The sequence below is a fragment of the Erigeron canadensis genome, chromosome 7, assembly GCF_010389155.1.
Source record: "Erigeron canadensis isolate Cc75 chromosome 7, C_canadensis_v1, whole genome shotgun sequence".
Classification (NCBI taxonomy): Eukaryota; Viridiplantae; Streptophyta; class Magnoliopsida; order Asterales; family Asteraceae; genus Erigeron; species Erigeron canadensis.
Genome location: NC_057767.1, coordinates 38,509,979 through 38,531,459, shown reverse-complemented (window position 1 = coordinate 38,531,459; position 21,481 = coordinate 38,509,979). Strand labels below are relative to the sequence as shown.

The following is a 21,481-nucleotide window of genomic DNA, read 5'->3' as shown; positions in this document are numbered from 1 at the left end:
AGGGGATCATAGCTGCAGCTACTATACATGGGGACAAGATTACGGAAGCGTCTGAAAATATGAGTGAATCTATGCTAGCTAAGTTGGATTTTTACGAAACGAATCTAGAATGGTGAATTCTGAACTTAAGAAGATTTCACATTGTCTATCAATAATAGGCGATGAGGAAGTTTATATGTGAATGTAGAGACTTGTTGACATTTTGTTTTTTTCTCATACAACCCAATCCGACTACAGCTTTACCAAATACTTAACTAGCTACGAGTCTTTGAAAAACACATAAATTCTATATTACAAATGATTATTGGATCAAATTATTCAATATCACAAAGATTAAACACTAATAAGAGAAAGCAAATTATTAGCATTCTTGGTAATCAGCAAAATTTACATGAAATGCTATTGTTGTCTGATAGAATCGGCAATGCAATCTGCCCATGGGGAAATACTGAATCCCGAAACTTAATTCATGAAAAAAAAAAAAATCCATATAGAAGTCTATGACATATCAAAAACTAAAACAACAAACTTTCAAAGAAGCCAGGTCTTTGCCCCATGAATCTTTAGCAAATATGACATGGTTAACCCCGTTGGTAGTTGAGATGGCCAAGAGTACTTGTTAATCCATGTTCTTTCATAACTTGATGTAGTTTCAACAGCGTTTATTATCTGCCAATGTAAAGATTCAATGAATATGATCGGTTATTTGAAGCATTAAAGAGGTAATCTGACTTTTGAGGTCAAATGCCCTGCCTTTGCATACACAAACCATTGATTTCGAAGTAAGACTAAAGCAAGACGTACGCCTTGGTCATTATGCCTCAGTTTTGAAAAATGTAGTCACCTTTATCTAGTTTCCCTGACAAGTGGAAAATCATAAAGTTGATACCGAAAAGGATACTAAATAATGGTGATTACGTTGTTTGAGCTTGAATACAATGATCACATACTTCAAAACTGTTATACTTAAAACTTTTAAACCACAATGACAAAAAAAAAATGAAGTGCAAAAGTAAGTTGAACTTATTAAATTGCAATAAATAGCAACACGCTTTTACAATGGTCTTAGTAATGATTTCTAAAAGAATGTTTGGATGTAGCCAAAATAGAAGAATTTAAAAATTAATTGATAAATGATCGAAAAGAATATCGTTTAAAAAGTGCAAAAGTAAGTTGAACTTATTCTACACTTCCAAAGTCATTCTTGTTGCAGCTGGTACGAAACTGGTTATATAAAATCAATTGTTACAAAATCTATATAATAAAAAAAAAAAAAAAAAAAAACTATCACAGTGATAATCGTGTAACCAATTCAGAAACTTAAATCCAAACACCCCTAAAGTACAATGACCAAAGTAGAGATGAGTGAAGTATGTTGCTATTAATATTAAATTTGTTTAAAAAAAATGACCTCGAGTTCAAATTTGAAAACCAACAGGAATTAATTTGACCTTTAGCGTCAGTTTACCTTGAACTGAGAAGGGTATATGAAAGATTAACTTACATCAAACATAACTCGGTTCTTTGATCAAACTTCCATCAGATCCCCCGGAAAGTTCTGCAAGTTCTGCCTGCAATTGTTCGTATTTCTCTTTAATGGCTGCCGAGCTCATCACTTCAGCAACACCTTGCTTTATTTGCTGCTCCAAAGCCTCAATCTTTTCCTTTGATTCCTTACTAGGCGCATTCTTGTCTTTCATGGCCTCAAATTTCAGCATCTCTATTTTATTCTTCAAATCAGGAGTTGATTCAATAACATCTTGAATTATTTGCTTGATTTCTTCATTTATTTCATCAACTTTAGCCTTAATTATCGACATTGAAGACTGGCCAACTTTTGAAGCTACATGAACACCGGAAGACTCAAGAGCATTAACAAATTCAGATTCCACTTCTTCCCGAACCTCGATAAGTTTCTCTTTAAGTTCTTGATCGAATTCTTCAAGGGAGGAAACCCCAGATTTCTCAATTTCATCTTTCAGTCCCTCGATTTTCTGCTTCAAATTTGGTTTTTCCAAAACCTCTTTGAACTTCTCGTTCACTTTCGCCTTTAAAGGAAGAGTCTTTCTGTAATTTTCAGCAAATGTTTTAGCTTCGGTTATTTCTTTTAACAAGCCCAGCTTGTACTTCAGTCTTCCATAGTTTGGAGCCGTTGCTAAATTGTCATTGAACTCGTCCTTTAGGTTCTCAAGGTCCTGCATTTGGTCAGGAGTCAACTCCTCGTTCTCTGCTTTCTCAAATTCTTCACGCAGTTTAGTTAATTTTTCTTCTATCCCCAATGCCTTGGCTGCCTCGGAAAACTCATAGTTAATTTCTCTTTGCAGTTTTTCGATCAGCCCATTTTGATCCATATCCGAAGCTATTGAAGAAGATTCTTTTGCTTTCATAATTTGCTCCTTTAGTTTATTAACTTCACCCTGCAACACTTTGTCTGAAATAAGTCCGGGTCTCGGTTCCTCTTTTCTTTTCATATTGACTTTCTTTTCAGCCTCGACAGGTAGTCCTTCTTGGAACCCACCAATCTTGCGAAATTTGAGCATTCGATGTCTTAACAGGTCTTCCGTGTTCATCTGCTGAAGCTCCTGCAACATTATAGAAACGTCGGGTGTAATGAGGGATAAAATATATAAGAGCATTATTGCAAGTACAGAATTGAGTTAACACTCACATCCATTGAATCAAGAATGGCCTTTTTTATTTGTATCGAGGTCCAGTGGGAATCTGCATGTGCACCACCAAGTGGTTCCTGCAATCAGGGTTAGATATGTTACATTAGACTTACATAAGATAGAATAGACTAGATCAACAGAAGATCAGTCACAAACTAACATGTTCAGTTAAGGCATCGACAATTCGAGATGACAAAATCGCAGGATTGGGCGACGGATGAAAATGGGTAATTTTGTGTGGGTTGACTTGAAACATTTTTGCCCAATACTTTGTAATTAATATGTACTAAATATATGACTAGGATGAGTAAAGAGAATTAGTACGTTGTATGCATAAATAATACACTTTCAAAGACTTTTGACTTGATCACCCATTTGACCTATTTCCTTATTAACTAAATCTCTTGAGTTACAAATTTATTTTGTTAGATAAGCATGAAAGAAAAGAATCTTACAGGGATGATTCCATCAGCAACTTGTAGCTTACATAACTCATTAGCAGTGATCTTGAGCTTTTCAGCTGCCTATAAAACGGTAAAATCATCAGAAATTTCAAGCAATATGGAGTACCTTTTATACAAAAAAGACAAGGTAATTGTTTAACCACCTTTGGAGAAGCTTTGGCAGTCTTCCACAGAATTGCCGCACATGCTTCTGGACTATACCATGGAAGATTAAAGAATTTTAGGGAAGAAGCCAACCACAATACCAAGTTTCAAGATTACATTGGAAAAAGAAAAGGAGAAATAATGTAATGGAACATATTAGAAACATTAATATCTGGAGGTGGCAATATTAAGCCAGTTACTTATGCACGGATTGATTCGGGTTGTGGTTTTAGCTATAATGAATCAGCCGAATATAAAAACCAAAAGATAAAAAGAGAACGGGCTCCAGAGGTTGAACTGTTGAAGTATCCCAAAGTTTATTTTAAACGCATAGAACATCCTAAATCAGATTATATTACTATTGAAGTTCATATATTTATTGTAATCATGCTAGACACTCAACAATCTTAAAAGGTTAATAATATTTCGGGTCAACCCAACCAGACCCATAAAAAGATTAACTATATTGACCCATTAACCATAACCCATTCCGCCCAACTGGACACCTCAACCATTATCATTACTTAATACATAAAGTGTAATCTCATTAGTCAAACATGAAGGCCAGATAAAGGTGTACTATAGACCTGAGATACTAATGGAACACAAAAAAAAGGTTGAAAAAAAACCTATAATGAGAAATGATACAAATAGAACTCTCCATATATAGGTTATATCACCCTCACTTTTGTATTCATATTATAGGTTTCTGACCTTTTGCAAAAATATAGGCAGCCAAATTAGAAATTTTAGGTCTAAATAATAGTCTCCGAAACCAACTATTTATGAGGAAAAAATGTAGCGGTGTAAACACGTTGACTTTACCATTACTTGCTATTTATGGCATGAGCTAGCCTACATTACATTAAAAGTTATAGCTTCTAGTCACCTGGCAACATAGAAGACTGCATTCTCAAGCATTAGCAATTTATTAGCACAACCAATGGCCAAAGCACCTCCAGAGCCACCTTCACCGATTACAATGGAAACGATTGGTACCTTTAGACCAAACATGGTCCTTAAATTGTGGGCAATGGCTTCACCCTACGTACAAAACAATTTAACACTAAGTTGAACACAAAAAAGATAATAGATGGCTTAGTCGTCGAAGAATAATTATAAGTTACAGATGGTTGTACATACTTGACCCAGTTCCTCTGATTTAAGGTCAGCAAATGCCCCTGGAGTGTCGATGAATGTGACGATAGGGAATCCATGGTGGTCTGCATAGTACATCATCCGCAAAGCCTTTCGGTACCTGTAAGAAAGACAGTATTAAACTGCATATTTGGAGTATCAATTCTCTTAGTGTTTGGATGAAAAAGAATAAACGCATATTTGCTTAGCATTAAACTGCAGCTCAAAATAAGCTAAAACAAACCCCAATTTAGGTTAGCTATGGGGCAAATTGGTAACTTCATTTTACCCTTTAGAGATCCGGTTATGTTGCACAGTTGGTATGAAACTGAATCCTCAAGTGATTACCTAATATTAGATAGCGAGAAGCATAAAACTGCTTTTCCAAACACTTGAGAGTGAATCTGATAAACAGTTTCAAAACACCCCTTAATGTGATAGTGTTACGGTTCCATTATCTTACCCATGTGGTGTAGGCATTCCAAAGTTCCGTTGAATATTCTCTTTCGTATTTCTACCCTTTTGATGACCCATAAACATGAATCGCCTGCCATCTATTGTTCCAATACCAGTCACTATAGCAGGATCATCATACCCACCTCGGTCTCCATGAAGCTCAACAAACTGTACATTTTAAAATAACAAAAAAGGACATATCATAGACGATTCTTTTAAGTAAACTTATTTCAACTTTACTATCAACAATTAGAAATCTTTGAGAGAATGAGAGTATCGAGTAGCAGACCTTATCTGTAATGTTGAAAACATGGTCAAGAAACGTTGGTCTGTTAGGGTGTCGTGCAATATTAACACGTTGTATCGGAGTCAGATGTGTATACAGATCTTTAAGAGCCTGCAAACAAATACATCAACACTAGTAAATATGAGAGATCAGCAACATGACAGTTGACATACGATGGATAAGTAAGTCGAGCAGTGAATAAGATAATCACTTTAGAAATGGGTTTGGTGAAATCAATTTTGAACACATTTAACACTAAGATTTATGATTAATAAAAGGATGTTTGGATGTGCGTTCTGAATGTTATTGTGTGATTACTGAATGAGAAGAATAACATTATCAGTTTTTCGAAAAATGACCAAAATAAAAAATAAATGAGTGGGCAATTTCATAAATGCAAATCCAAACGTCGTCTAAAACCCAAATAAGTAAATTAACCTGCTGATATTTGTTCTCTAAAGAGATGATTTGATCGCTGAAATCCAGGCCAGTTTCATTAGCCATTTTTTGCACCTGCATAAACAAAAAGTAATATTTTAAAATATATTCCACACATCACTACAAAGTGATCATATGAAACCAGAGTAGAAAACTTACATCAATGATTTTCTTCTGTAAATCCATAAGTGGCTTCTCAAATTCCAAAGTAACGGGCTTCGGCTTTTCCTTTAAAGGTTTAAATGGGGAAAGATGACTAAGAACTCCACCCTTCACATTGGGATCGGGATCCTGAGACCATGGGTACTCGTGATTCTTCACTTTTCTTACCTTTGCAGAAATACTTAAACCCCTTCTTCTTGGGCCCACATGCCCTTTGCCTAAAGTTTTTAACGGTACACCAGTAACACCATTAATGGAACTCCTAAGAAGATCAGAAGCCGTGGTTGCAGAAGACAAACTTCCAGAAAATGTAACAGGAGACTGAGATGCCGAAGCCATCTTTGGACCCCAATATAATGCCTCTTCAACTTCTCACCCTAATTTGCACAAAACAGAAAAGAAAAATAAATTAACAAATAAGAAATGAGAATACTCAATACAAATCTAGATGATGCAACTTTAAGATATATAAATATTAGCAAAAGTCAGCATTATAGTTGAACTCCAACCAAATCCCAACTTTTTTTCCCCTATAAAATCTACCAAACAACCTCTAAATGTAAAAAATCAAAGAATCCATAACCAACTAATTATAAAAAAAGGGTAATTGGATGGGAACCCCCTGATCCCATGTACCATTTGGTACCCACTAATCCCCCAGCCAGGCTAGTGTCCAAGACTCCAAGTGAATCTCAACCACTTAATAATCCCCTGATTATCTCGAGTTTGCCTTTGGCAAGACTCGAACCCATAACCAACTAATTATACAACATGCACAAAACAATAAACTCAAATCTTCTTCATTTCGAATGAATTCCATTACTAGTGATCTACATTGATAATAGAGGACATAAAGATATGTCACACATGAATCACAAACCGGAACAGATAATCATAACTTTAAGTTCTATCATAGAATAAAATTTACTTCATCACCTAAACAAGCAAATGGCCCCTTAACTTATTCAATAATAAACTATAAAAAAGCTTCACCCTTAATCTTAATAGGCCTAAATATATATAAAATAATCATCATATTTTCCCCAAGTTTAGTACACCATACAACAAATTCATTTAAAATCGGGGTACATGCTACTCCAATAACATACAAATTCTCCCTTATTTTACTTCAATCTTCTTAAACCTTAAACTATTTAACTAAATATTAACACAGCCATAATATGTTAGTGAGTACATTATACAATCACGCAGCAAACTATGCTTATTCATAAATAAATCAAAAGATAAGCATTATAGTATCAAATATTCACATCCAACTAAAGTTGACTATAACACAATCAAGAAACGGTCCATCAAGCATTCGACTCTAAAAAGCTAATAAGCACATTAGAGCTTACAAGAATCAAGTGATCCTAAATGTCCCAGATAAACCGATCAAGCATTATCAATAAAATGCTGAAAAGCACATAAACTTATGAGATTATTTTCTTTTTTGGTAGACCCAGTACTGACTTCACCTAAATCTACAAGAATCAAGTGAACCCACATGCCCAAATCAAACTAAACTCAACTATAACAAATCAAATAACAAGTCCTCAAACATTTATCGATCAATAGCTAAAAAGCACATAACTTGAGAATATCTTTCTATGCTTTTTGGTAGACCTGGGTATCCGCAACACCTATATTTACAAGAATCAAGTCGAACCCAAATGCTTAAATCAAACTAAACTTAACTATCAGATCAAGAGTCAACCTATCAAGCATTCACCGATCAAGAACTAAAATAACTAAACTTTACAAGATTTTTTTCCCCGATAAACCGTGCTATCGACTCTACATAAATTTACAAAAATCGCCTTAAAAAATGCCCATATGAAACTAAACTCAACTGTAACAAGTCATAAAACAACTTCTTAAGCATTTTATCAATCAAGGGCTATACAACACATAATTCTACAAGATTATTATCTCCTGGAAGACCGAACCACCGTGGTACGACTTCACCTAATTCACAAAAACTAAGTGAACCCAAATGTTCAAATTAAACTAGCCTTGACTATAACAAAACCAAAAAACAACCCATCAAGCTTTTATGAATCAAGAGTTAAAAGGCACATAGCTTTACAAGCTTTTTTTATTTTTGGGTAAACAACTCCACCAAAAGTCCAAAACTTACAAGAAATCGGTAGATTGGGGTATCAATTCCACTTAAACTTACAAAAACTAAAGGTACTCAAATGCTCAGATCAAACTAACCTCAACTATAACAAAATCAAGAAACAGCCCATCAAGCATTCATCAATCAAGAGCTAAAAAGCATATAAATTTATCAATAAAAAGCAAAATAATCACATAAATTTGCAAAGAAAAACTTCATCAAGCATTTATTTTAAAGAGCTCAAATAAGGCATACAAATTCACAAGAATTACAAGAAATTACCTCAAGAAAATGATGAAAGATCTGAAATTGAAGAGTTAAGGAGATGGGTTTTGAAGCTTGGAAGAAAAAAGACAGGAAAAATAGGAAATATTTATTAAGAACGAAATGAGCATAGAGAAGATCGTCAGTGTTTTTATGTACACAAGATTCAAGTTGTGTTCGATAATTCTTATGTTTGTTGAGTTTTTGTGACTTCAGAGCCAGCTTTGTTTAGGTGGCAGTTGAACCACTTATGACCCATATGGGTTAGAACTGGGTTGAATCACCCATGAGCCATGGTTAGCCTTTTTTTTTTTTTGTCTCATACGAGTGACATTTGGTGACATATGTATGGTAACGATGTGTTCAATGATATGTTGCATTGGGGTCTACTTCTATTTATTATTATTATTTTTTTCTTATAAAAAGGGTATCAATTACACTTGTGAAATTAACAAATGGACAAATGTAAATTTGTTTGGATTTCTAGTTTTGGGTTGATTCTTTACGACGAGCACCTATATATATTTTTAGATCAAAACAATAACCTTTTTTATTCGATGTGGTCATTTATTTAATTTAATTTAATAAATAAAAAAGGGTGACAATTCAAAGTATATATCACAAAAATAAAACAACTAAAAGTAACTTGTTCTGTTACATAGAAATATTATCTCAAATAGAACACTATATATAATTCAAAACTAACAATCCAATGAAAAAATGATAACTAACATCCAATGAAAAAATGATAACTAACATATGATCATATTATCGTAACAGTATCATATTAATTAAACTTTACTTATTATGAGTAATTTAAAATTTAAAAATAAATAACTTCGATTATATAGTTAAACAAATTTGACACAACAATGAACAATTAATTATCCAAAACTCATACTTATAATCATCATCATCATAAAAATATTATATATTAAAGTTTATAATCTATCTATCTATAACAATATAATACTAATTATACTTAACTAACTTCGTACTTAGCATAAGGTGATAACTACATTATATAATACTATCTCTTAATTAATAATAACAGTAATTATCCAATATACAACTTTGACGTATAAATACTTAAGATTTATATAGGTAACATCAAATATTCTTCAAGCATATTAATTGTCAGTCAAGGTTTTCAAGCTAGCCTAGCAGGTTCGGTACTTGCAAAGAAAAGCTTGAAGGTATGAGATTTTGTTTTCATGCAAATGTGTGTGTTAAAACTCGATCATTTATTTTTACTTTTTGTTCGAATTCATATATGTATGTTACTTAAATTTATGATGCTCAATAAGTTACTTTATGTGTGCAACCTTTTGAGTAAATATATGACGCTTTACATTAAGCGGCATGGTTGGATCATTGGTAAACATCCTTACCTCTGAAGACAGAGGTCATAGGTTCGATCAAATATATTGCTTAGAATCATTAGTATTTCATGTTTAAGCCCATAACATGAATTTAAAAATATAATTTTATAATCAGTATTTGTTATCTAAGTTCATTGACAATAACAACCAACCATTCCATTGTGTTTTGATTTCATGTTAACAAATTCACCAATCTATGGTGTCAATGATAAGTATAATAATAATCAAGAGCTATTTAAATATATGGTAACTGCTAGTTTGTATTTTGTGCGATCGTTCAATTTTTGTATAACTCTTGATACATATCCGAAAGATAGTGATGGATGGATATGTCGTAAACTTGATCACAGGGAAGATGGGCAACAATGGGTCATTGGTCAAAGTGAATGTTTTCATTGACAAAAATAGGCAAAAGGTGATGTTTGCAGAAGCACAAGAAGACTTTGTTGAAATCGTCTTTAGTTTTATGACTTTGCCATTGGGGACAATTGCAAGAGCCTCAAGCAATCTCAGGGGCGGCTCGCAAGATATAAAACTTGGAAGCCTGACTTCCCTTTATCAAAGTCTTTTGAAACTTCAAACTAAACTTTTCTCTAACCGAAACACCAAGCACATTCTCCTTTACCCGTTGATCAATTCATCCTCTAATACACTTTGCCAGAAGCTGAAAGTAAATCTTTATCCTTCACCTTACACTGATAGACATGGTAATCCAGTATTGTTGAACAATAAAGGATCTTTCCTTATCACTGATGATCTTCAAGTTACCCCTTACTCACTTGATCAAAGTATCCTGCTCCTTAAAGCTCTCGATGTTAAATGCTTTGATTTGCTTGAGAAACGAACCATTGTTTTTGGCTTCAGAGAGGTACGGTTTTAGTTTTGTACCAATTCATAGATCAGCCCTTTCTAAGGAATTTATTTATGATTCTAACTTTCTCTTGCTATTTCAGTTTTCGGACCTGCTCAAATGGTCATTAGTAACAGATAGTCCTCTGACAAATCTGGTGCTAGGAGGAAGAAATAAACCAAAACCGCAGTTGTATGTCCCAAATTCCAAATTGGGTGGTAACTACTCAACAGCCCAACCTCGAATGATTAAACTACTAGTACAGAAATCAACCAAGAAGGTGATATGTGCACAAGTGCATAACTTTTTTGTGGAAATGCTCTTCAGTTTCCAAACCATCCCATTGGGTGCAGCAAAGCGTTTAACGATGGATACTGCTGTTGTTTCTACGTTGGGAATAGATAATGTATACAATAGCATTTCACGTTTGGGAGATGCAGGGTACTTGAAATCTGAGGATGTCAAGATCATGTTGCTTGACCCAAAGGTTTCAAGTTCATATAGGCGTGTGACAGACTTTCTGCCTATTTATGAAAGAGATACATGCCGAGGTCATTTCCTCAAGAAAGAAGAATCCTTCGTAGTATCAGATGATCTGAAAATAAGTCTCATGCCGTCTATTTCTGAACTTCCAAATCTTACTCTTGGAATACCTGCTGGTGATATCGAGGTTATGGATCTGAGCATCGGTGAACAAGAGGTAAAACTTGAATAATAAATCCATTTTGGACTCAATGCATATATTCATAGTTTGCCTGACATCATTTTTATTTTATTTTTTTGGTATTATGCAGGCGCTTTTAATTCTCAAAGCTTCTCTCACCTCAGCCTCAGCTTTAACCGATTTCCTCAACACATTTATGTGAAGAAGCTGAAGGTAGAGGCAAACAGTTGAGTAGGGGAAGCAATGGTTATAATTTAGTTTCTGATTGATATGGTATAACTTTAAGTTTCTTTTATTGGTACGATTAAGTAATGTTTGCGCTGGGTTTTTGAAAGTATTTATTTGGTTTGAGACACGCATTCTAATCTGAGCGTTATGAATTGAAATGATTGTGGATCGTTGTTATTGAAATGCGGTAGTTTTTCCTTGCTTGTATGAGACCAGTAAAATTATTCAAAGCTGTTACTTGTTGGTCCATAGGTTGGGATTTTGGGTATAATTCCCCGAACCATTGGTCGCTTTGCTAAACGTTACACATAACTACATAAGTACAGTAAACATTAGTATATATAGTATACTTGGTGAATACTATATGCAAATTTATGGGACATGACTTGAATGTGGAACTGGAAATTAGCTTCATCGAAAAAGATGTCAAAGTAATATGTATACAAGAGATAGTGCGTGTCACGCATTGCGTCTGTGAGATGGTGGGGTGATAGGTCAAGTCATAAATTATGATAGCCAAATGCCTTAGTCGTACGGACTCCGCCCTCGGATTTAAAAATTCGTCAAAAGTATATCGAATGATATCTCTAATGAGAAAGCATGAAATTTTTAAGGACATCCATACAATTTTTATAATTTATCGATATACAGTTTTTGGGATAAAATTTTTTGAATGAATTAGAGAAATAAAAATGATTTATGGAGGAGAGTGAAAAAATAAGCGAGATTTGAGAAGAGGGAATAAAATGAATGGTTGAGATTTAAGGGTATTATAAGTATATTAAATAGAGATGTTATATTAGTGACTAAAAAAAAGAGTAATTTAAATAATTCAATTACTTAATTGAGATTTGAAAAAAAAAGCAAACTATTTTATAAGATAGTATTAGATATTAGATATTGATCACCCGTTGCTAATTAAGAAGACTTGTTAACAAAACAAAGTACGAAAAAAAGAACTTAAATGGCAGCAAGACATGGGATTGAAAAAGTGAAAATAAAAGAAATATTAGTAAAGTCCCTTTTGGGTTGGACTATGTGTTGCACCAATTATCAAATATGCTTTTGCTTTAACTCTTAGCAAATATATAAAATTAGATTAAACCGGTGCGATTTATATATAAAATAAATATGAGATTTATATATAAAAAAAAGTATAGTTGTAAAATTAATATTAGAGGATATAAAAGAGTATATATGATGATAGACAACATTTAAATATTAATATCACTTTATTATAGATATTATAATCTCTTTTTGAAAATATATATTTTATAATAATAAATTTTACTAACTATTTTCTTTAAATAATAGATTTTTAGTAATAAAGAAAAAAAGTAATGAAGGGAAACTCTAGCACTGGTACCACAATTGGATATCGATCGACTCACCCCGTATGAGCCATATGATGTCGGTACAATAACTTCATCTTAATCCTCACATGATCTAGGCACCCCGAATGATTAAACCCATGTATTTAAACTTCACATGTGGGTCTAGGCTTCATTGGTAACGGGTACCTAAAAGGAATTATTTTTTGTACCAAGTGGAGATCGAACCTGAGACCTTGTGTTTGTTATGATGGAATGGAAAGAGGAGAAAGGGAATGGGAAAAACTTCCCTTGTTTGTTTGGGACGGAGAAAGAGAATGAGAAAGGAGAAAAGAGAATCAATTCAATTCTCTACAAATTGTAGAGAATAGGTGAGAATGGAAAAGAAAAAAAATTTTTTTTTTTAAGATGTTATATGTAATAAATGTATTATTATTTAAAATTTTATTTTTTATATATATTCATTCTCTGTGGGTACCAAACAACGGAATCCATTCTCTTTCCAAATACTCATTTTCTTTCTCACTATTTCCATTCTCTATTACATTTTCATTCTCTATGACTCCCTCCTACCAAACAAAGGTCTAAAAATCACAATATACTAAAAGGATGGAAAAATAACAAATAATTAGAAAAGTTCGTCGGTACTCAAAGAGCAATATCTTAAAGAAAGAGTAATGGGAAGACCTTAGTCCTGATATGCTGATACCATAATTAGATATTATAGTTTTATAGGGAGTTTGGCTAATAATATCTCAAAATGGTTATAAAAAAAATCATGCATATAATTTTAAAAATAATCATCATTGCTTAGTAAATATAAATATATGCCTAGTATTAGGGGTGAGCAAAAACCGAACCGAAAAACCGAAAACCGAATGAAACCGATCGGTTTGGTTTTCGTTTTCTATAAACCGAACGAATTTGTTCGGGTTTCGGTTTCATATGCCAAAAAACCGACTAAAAACCGAACCGAATCAAATTTATTTTATTTCATTTTATATTTATATCATATTACATGTATATTTATTAGTTAAAGTTAGTAAATATATTAAATATATTTAAACTTTTTGTTTTTATAGTATGCAAATCAATATAAATGTATGTTTAAATGAAAACGGACAACAAAACCATTCTTTTTTATATAAAATTATACCAATTTTAGTATACAAATCAATATGAATGTATGTTTTAACACCTAAAAGATATATAGTTATTTAAGAAAAAACATTCGTATAGTTTTTATATTATATATTTATTTTTAAAAAGATAAAATTTTAATATAATAAACAAAAACCGTAAAAAAACTTTTAATGTATAAAAAAACCGAAACTAAAACCGAAACCGAACCAAAATACCGACAAATCGAACCGAACAAAAACTGAATCTAACGGTTTTGGTTTTCTAAAAACCGAAAGGATCGGTTCGGGTTTCGGTTTTAGGCCAAAACCGACCCAATCTCACCCCTACCTAGTATATAAGCCTATTTTTTTTTTTAATTTTCGGATAGATAGCTCAAGTTCTACTATATTTAGGAATTAAATAAAATAATTTAATTCATAGTATTATGAGTTTGTTAGACCATTGAATCATTATGATAAAAATAGGTTATATGTGAAAACCAAAATTAACCACAAAATCACATCTAAGACAAAAACTTATTTGGCAATAGATTATAACTACCCTAACATTAAAATATCCTTTATTTAGTTGTATAGAGAGAATACTTAGCTTGTTCATTTTTCAAACACATGAGCAATGTAAATGATAAATATACCATAATTCAAGCACATAGATTTATAGCTAACCAAAACATCTCTAAAACTTTGCTCAGGCTGTTCTCAAACCATTGTTAAGAAAATAACATTTTAAACCCTAAGCCCTGCTTTGAGGGTTTAGTAACATCAAACCCGTATAGGTACTACAATTAAATGTTCCGCTTTATCTTTAGTAGCATTCATAAACCAAGTTCACCTATTCAAAAGAGAGAAAGAAAAACATAACAATTTTAAATCAAATTTCACGGAACATGTAAATCATATAAAAACATAAATAGCAACATAATTCTAATTATAATTTATAAAACTAAACTCATTTATTCTAACCATATGTATTTAAACTTTATTTTTCAATAAAAAAAACTATAATTTCCTTTATTTGTAAATTTTTATAGTTCAATCCAAAAAAAGTTATGATTTCTTTTTGTTTTGTAAAACTAATCTTTAGGAAAATGATTAATCCTTCTAACAAATAGCCTAAAAATCCTCCTAACACTCTAAAAGGATGACATATGGTATCCACTAATTCTCTTTCCTAATCTTGCCCATTGATTTTTTCACATGTTATAATCCAATAGTTAGGAGTATTTTTAGGCTATTTTGTTAGGAGGATTAATCATTTCCCAATCTTTATCATAACTTTATAGGTAATGATCAATCCTCCTAATTGTTTAGTCTAAAAATCCTCCTAATTAATATGATCATGACATGTGAAAAATCAAGGGGTGAGATTAGGAAAGAGAATTAGTGGATTACACGTGTTAACAAGTGGATATATCAGGAGGGTTAGTTAGACCATCCATACTCCCAACCTACATCAACCCAACCTTTAATAAAAAAATAATTTCTCCCTCTTCCACCTAAACAACCCAACTTAACTCAACCTTTTACCCACCTTAACTCAACTAAAAGACAAACCAATAAGGTTTATAAATAAATTTTAACTAATCGCATAATGACAAGTGGCAAAAGTTTGGTGACTCATTTAAGTCAAGCCACTAACCAAGTTGTTACTTTAAGTGACTTTTTCATTTTTTTAAAAATATTTTCAGTGACCCACTTTCCAAAAAAGTTAGAGGATGTCTCATGAGAGTTTATCATTTTTCTAGCTTTATATAAAAGAAAACAAAGTTTCAAATTCAGAAATGAGATTAAACATAAATAACACAACCCCACGATATCAATAACAAAAAAGCCCACAAGCCAACGAAATAAGCCCATATATATAGTTACTCTTTACCAACCTTTTCGAACCCTATAACAAAAAACATCTCTCCAAACTTATTCTAGCGACACTGATAATGATGGAAGATACTCATCATTATCTTATTATATTAATGATGCACAAGTTCTGCTACCGCCCTGTGTTTTCTGTCGCCCACATGCGGCTGCTTTGTATGCCTTATTGTCCCCTAAACGACGCTATTGAAGTTGCTGATGCGGTTGGGGAGATACTCATAAGACTCTCCTCCCATAAAGATTTGAGACTGCACAAACAAAATCTCCCTAACAACTTCGTTCACGGGATGATTCGCCCGTGCACGTTTCCCTTCTAGCAATAACTAGATGAATAAGATTTTTGACCTGCCAGACGACTCGGCCATCGAGAGCCTAGCCCTTAGAAACGGAAGGGGAAGCTTATTCATCCATGATCGAGCTCCCTTTGACGTTTTTACGGGCCAAGCTCTCCATGGTCGAGTCATCTAACGACTCGAAAATCTTATTCATCGAGTCACTACTAGAAGAGGTTGTGCTCATGCGCAGACAAACCATCCTGTGAACAGGATGTTGGGGGAGATCTTGTTGTGCAACCTCAAATCTTTACGGCAGGGGAACGTGAGCATCTCCCCAACCATATCGACATCCTCAGTGTTGTCCCTTTGGGGACAATAAGGCATACAAAACGAGTCGTGGGGCAACAGAAAACGCAAGGCGGTATAGACACTTGTTTGCCCTTTGTCATCATTATCATCGTCAGAATAAGTGTGAAGTGGTTTTTTTGGTTATAGGGTTTGAAAAGGTTGGTAGAGAGTGATTACATATAATGGCGGATTGGCAACGGCTCATCTTGTTAGGTTGTGTGCCTTCTTTATTGGATATGTATATATATTGATACGAGTGAAACAAAAAGTTGGTTGAAACAAAAACACAACCTTATTATATATACAAATCCAGATCTAAATCTATATGAAGAAGGTAAGCATTAGCACGGCTCAAAACCCAAAATGACCACACCCAAAATCCGGTAAGTCAGGAAATGGGGACCTGAGGCCTCGCCTGAAAAGGGTTCGGATTTGACTAGGCCCGAGTTAACCATGTTGGACCGAAAATGGGTTGTATAACACTTCAAATCTGTTTTAACTCTGGTGTATGCATACTATATGAATATATATTATATATATATATATATATAAGAGACATTTGCGAGTGATGATGATATGTTTATATATTTTTGATTGTTTAATGTTGGGATAGGGTTACGGATGGGCATATATTATCATGTGATGTGTATATATCTAAACTCTTAACATATATATTATTCATTTATTTAGATTTTTAACACTGTATTGTTTAGATATTTAAAGAATGGAAAGGGAAGGAGAGGGATGAGAAGTTTTCTTTCCTAATCACCTCAAAAATAAGAGGAAAGTTTTTTAAGTCAAAATAACTATAACTTTCCCCACTTCTCCTCTCCTCTCATTTCTTTTCCATGCAATTTTAAAACTTAACAATGCCTTTATTAATTTTTTCCTTCCCAATTTTTTCCTTCCCTTCTTAAAAAAAACTTAACAATATAGTGTAAAAGTTTATGTAAGTGGTTATGGATGAGTATATCTAATGTGTATTTATATGGTAAGAAACTTATATTCACCTCTACCAACCAAATCATTTTCAACCGTTGAATGAATTCTATTAGAAGGATTGACATAAATCACATTTTTTTTTGGTGAAAGAAGGTGAATGTAACCTTGAAAGAAAAGGCAATCATTGATCAAAATATTTTCACCTACGATCCAACGGTGCATTCCTCCAATCTTCCAATACCTCGACGGTATCAGAGAGATCAAGATGTAAGCAAACCTTACCTCTATCTAAGTAGATTGCTTTTATTTTCTACTTAAATGCTAGAAAATGTCCTCCAACCTTTGCATTGGATTAGGATCGAACCCATAAACTCTGTCTTCAGAGGCCATAGTGTTTAACACGGATCCAACCATGGTGCATTCATTCCTCCAATCTGGTTGAGACAAAAACAAAATTTTTTTGTTATATAATTTAGATGATCTATACATACTCCTTGTATCCCATGACGGCGGTATGATTCTTGGTTGTAGTAATGGTACGGATTTGGGCCACTCTGGAGGCGAGGGCGGAAGAAGGCTAACGATGTTTAGCAAACAGACCAATGGTTTGGGGAACTATACCCAATCCCAACTTATAGACCAACAAGTAACAGTTTTGAATAATTTTACTGGTCTCATACAAGCAAGGAAAAGTTACCGCGACCCACAATCATTGCACGACGCTCAAATTACAATGCGTGCCTCACGGAGCAGACATTACTTAATCGTACTAATTAAAGAAATTAACTTAAATGAACCATTGCTTTCTCTAATCAAATTTCTGCCTCTACCTTCAGCTTCTTCACATAAATGTGTTCAGGAAATCGGTCAAGCTGATGTTAAGACATATAAACTAAATGTTTTATATGATAGTATATCTATATTGTTGAAATAAGCAAATTTCACTGATAAGTATACTGTATACAATATATTACTATCCACAACCATTGTTTCATATTTACGATCAAACACTACTATATATGCAATACATATGACACACACACACACACAAATGTCAACGAATATATTTATACTACGATTATAACCAAATCAGGACTTCATATCAATGATTTCGCCTTCTTAAAAGCGTTCAGACAATTGGTTAAGGCCGATGTTGAAGTAAGAGAAGCCTTCAGAATCAAAAGTGCCTGCACATAATCAAATAAAAATGGTGTCACTAAAAATGACTCTGCCTTTTTATTCCAAAAATACATTTTGCTACTAGCGTATATTTACCTCTTGTTCACCAATGCTTACTTCCATCACTTCAATATCACCAACAGGAACCCCAAGTGCGTTGAACTTAGAAATAGTTGATAAGGAACGTGAGACCGTTACTCCCAGATCATCAGATACGATGAACGTTCCATGTCCCTTAAGGAAACTACCTGAACTTGTATCTTTTCCATATATTGGAAGCAAGTCAGTCACACGAAGATAATTAGCTGCAATCTTTGGGGAAAGTAACATGGTCTTAGTCTCCTCATATTTCAAGTATTTTTCGTCTCCCAACCTTGAGATACTATCATACAACTTATCGATACCCATTGAAGAAGCGTTATCAGCTGTCAAACGCTTTACAGTACCTAACGGGATCGTTAGGAAACTGAACAGCATTTCCACAAAAAAGTTCTCAACTTGTGCACATAATACTTTCTTTGTCGATTTTTGTACTAATAATTTTATCTTTTGCGACTCACTGGAGTGACCCAAAACCAAAGGCAAGTTACCCCATGTAGAACTTTTGATGCAGGGTAAACATGAGCATGGTTTACTTGCCCCTAACACTAGATTTGTGAAAGGATTATTCGACACCAATGACCACTTGAGGAGATCCGAAAACTGCAATAACAAATTTGAAGAGATATTAAGATAATCTTTTACTAATTTTTGAACATTTTTATATATCAGTAAAGTATTACCTCTTCAAAACCAAAATTCATTATGGTTCTCTCTTCTAGCAAATCAATGTATTCGACACCAAGAGAATTAAGGAGGACGATGCTTCTATCCAGCAAAACGGGTACAACATTGAGATCGTCCGTGATAATGAAAGATGCCTTTTTTTGGACAAATACCGGTTCATCTACAGGACCATCAACCGGCTTCTTGTCATCCATTAGATTTACTTTGAGCTTCTGGCAAAGAGAAACTGAAGAACTGGTCGGATTAACGAGTGCAATCTTGCAGTGCTCATTAGAGAAATGCTTATTATCAAGATTTTCGATACTTTCATATAAAGAACTCAAGCTTCCAAATTTAAGGTCCTTTGAGTCTCCATGCTTGTTTGAAAGTTTCGCGATTGTTCCAAGAGGCAAAGTGAGAAAACTAAACAAGATTTCGACAAAGTCTTCTTCTGCCTCTGCAAACATTACTTTTTTCTTCTTGTTGTCGATAAACACTTTTAGTTGAATTGGTTTCGATGATCTCGCAGCATCTTTTCCCATTGTTTCTAAGGATCAAGTTAACAACATCCACAATGATATGATTGTAGGTTCACATTACTTTAATTTGCATATATAATTAATTTTGATTTTTTTTAAACGACAAATTTGGATACCCAATCATCTCCACTCCCAATGTTTTTTTTGACAAGTAAAGTTTCTATTATCACTTACCCCGGCAACTTACCGGCAGTATAAATAATTACATGAATTGGAATTACTAACAATTTACATGAATTTGGAATTACACCAATTAAATTTGATTATTACAACTTCTAGCATATTAACTGTACCTTGTTATAAGTCTATTCATAAATACTTGTAATCAAGGGTGTTCATTAAATTTTATTTGTTTTTCTTTTTTTTTTTTTTTTTTTTGCTAATAGGCTTTATTGTGACTTATAGTTGGGGAAAAAATTAAGCTCATTCTTCATAAACACAAAAGTAAACCATAGAATAGTGGCTTAGTATATATTAGTTAAATGAAAATAAACAAATAAATTTGAAAATAAGTTAATTAAGCCAAACACATCCAGAACTTTATTACAAAAATATATATAAAGTACATATATAATGAGAGATGAAGGACAAAAATTACTCTTTATATATGGAAGGAATCCTCAAAAAAGCAGAACTTTTCTTATGATAGCAGTTGAGACAGGTTGAAAAAGATTGAGAATGAAGGATGTTTTTTTTTTCAATCTTTCTTATTGGATTGAAGTTCAAAAGGATTCGTAAAGGCAAGAATATAAATATAATAAACATCAATAGAATCAATACCAATGCCTAAAACCAAGATTTCCATTTGTTTTTGTCACACTTCATCTAACATGCTAATTGTCGCCAAAGGCAAACTACAAACTTTCTATGTTGGTTTGTAATAAGTTTAACTTTACTTTTAGAGGAAGTCATATATGATGAATATATGATTATCTATACCTATAATATATTATAAAACAAATTCAATTTTCAACTTTCAACATTCAATTCAACAATATACACATATTAATAAATAATGTACCATACATCAATGCATACAACTTTCTCTCCTCCATAAATCATTTTATTCCTCTAATTCTTTCAAAAGTTTTTATCTCAAAAACCGTACATCGATAAATAATAAAAATTATATGGGTGTTCTTAAAATTTCATGTTCTTTCTTTAGAGATGTCATTCGATATACTTTCGACGAATTTTTAAATCTGAGTGTGGAGCCCGTACGACTAAGGCATTTGACTATGACACTCTATGACATATAACCTCCTATGACCTATCACACTTTATGACCTATCACCCTTATCATTTTACCGCCGTAATACACGGGTACTTACTCTCATATATATATAGATATAGAAGAGTATCTTGGAGTGTAACGAGTTTTAAAATTGAGGTCTCTTAATAACCTGAACATTAAGAAATGTTTTTTGTTGTAGACATTCATACATTTACATGAGAATAAAAAAAAAATTCTCTAAAAACATCCGGGTAAAGATAATAATATAGTTAAAAAGGAGTACAAAAATTTAACTTACTTTATGTTCGATTGTAGTGGTCTAACGATTTGATTGAATTTTTTGATATTGTTACACGTGTAAGTTTCGTACTTATTACCTGTCATAAAAATTAAAAAATAGATATGTCATGGATTATAAATTTGGAGCCCATTTAAATTTATTTTCAGCCCATTAAAGAAACATGAAGAGGCCCATAACTTTCTTTTAAAAAGCACAAAATATACTTCTTCATTCCTGTTCCTTTCTTTATTTTTCCTTTAAAATATATAATCTAAATAACCGCTTCTTTCATATGAATCGAACCG

At 32.9% G+C, this 21,481-nt stretch overlaps 3 protein-coding genes across 3 annotated transcripts; 1 reads left to right on the top strand and 2 right to left on the bottom strand.

Moving 5' to 3' along the window:
* Positions 1 to 267: 267 nt before the first annotated feature.
* On the bottom strand, positions 268 to 8,356 carry LOC122607477 (acetyl-coenzyme A carboxylase carboxyl transferase subunit alpha, chloroplastic). Its single transcript, XM_043780455.1, has 12 exons — positions 8,161 to 8,356; positions 5,754 to 6,133; positions 5,595 to 5,669; positions 5,160 to 5,267; positions 4,878 to 5,038; positions 4,421 to 4,535; positions 4,167 to 4,321; positions 3,277 to 3,328; positions 3,125 to 3,193; positions 2,669 to 2,746; positions 1,505 to 2,582; positions 268 to 669 (listed from the first exon to the last, which is right to left on the bottom strand). Exons 2-11 carry the CDS (start codon positions 6,093 to 6,095, stop codon positions 1,506 to 1,508), a joined length of 2,232 nt encoding a protein of 743 aa, XP_043636390.1. The 5' UTR covers positions 6,096 to 6,133; positions 8,161 to 8,356; the 3' UTR covers positions 268 to 669; position 1,505.
* A 1,487-nt stretch (positions 8,357 to 9,843) lies between these two features.
* LOC122609508 lies at positions 9,844 to 11,240 on the top strand. The gene is made up of 3 exons (XM_043782548.1): positions 9,844 to 10,392; positions 10,478 to 11,074; positions 11,169 to 11,240. Exons 1-3 carry the CDS (start codon positions 9,844 to 9,846, stop codon positions 11,238 to 11,240), a joined length of 1,218 nt encoding a protein of 405 aa, XP_043638483.1.
* A 6,869-nt stretch (positions 11,241 to 18,109) lies between these two features.
* On the bottom strand, positions 18,110 to 20,363 carry LOC122608397. Its single transcript, XM_043781498.1, has 4 exons — positions 20,261 to 20,363; positions 19,141 to 19,670; positions 18,455 to 19,060; positions 18,110 to 18,366 (listed from the first exon to the last, which is right to left on the bottom strand). The coding sequence occupies exons 2-4, from the start codon at positions 19,663 to 19,665 to the stop codon at positions 18,277 to 18,279; spliced, it is 1,221 nt and encodes a 406-aa protein (XP_043637433.1). The 5' UTR covers positions 19,666 to 19,670; positions 20,261 to 20,363; the 3' UTR covers positions 18,110 to 18,276.
* Between the last annotated feature and the right edge of the window lie 1,118 nt (positions 20,364 to 21,481).

Coding starts and splice junctions, on each gene's coding strand:
- LOC122607477 (XM_043780455.1), bottom strand. CDS start 6,095: ATGGCTTCGGCATCTCAGTCTCCTGTTACATTTTCTGGAAGTTTGTCT. Junction 5,039..5,159: donor TTTTCAACATTACAGATAAG/GTCTGCTACTCG, acceptor TAAAATGTACAG/TTTGTTGAGCTTCATGGAGA. Junction 3,329..4,166: donor GCAGTCTTCTATGTTGCCAG/GTGACTAGAAGC, acceptor TCCATGGTATAG/TCCAGAAGCATGTGCGGCAA.
- LOC122609508 (XM_043782548.1), top strand. CDS start 9,844: ATGGATGGATATGTCGTAAACTTGATCACAGGGAAGATGGGCAACAAT. Junction 10,393..10,477: donor TTGTTTTTGGCTTCAGAGAG/GTACGGTTTTAG, acceptor TTGCTATTTCAG/TTTTCGGACCTGCTCAAATG. Junction 11,075..11,168: donor TGAGCATCGGTGAACAAGAG/GTAAAACTTGAA, acceptor GGTATTATGCAG/GCGCTTTTAATTCTCAAAGC.
- LOC122608397 (XM_043781498.1), bottom strand. CDS start 19,665: ATGGGAAAAGATGCTGCGAGATCATCGAAACCAATTCAACTAAAAGTG. Junction 19,061..19,140: donor TGAATTTTGGTTTTGAAGAG/GTAATACTTTAC, acceptor TTGTTATTGCAG/TTTTCGGATCTCCTCAAGTG. Junction 18,367..18,454: donor TAAGCATTGGTGAACAAGAG/GTAAATATACGC, acceptor GATTATGTGCAG/GCACTTTTGATTCTGAAGGC.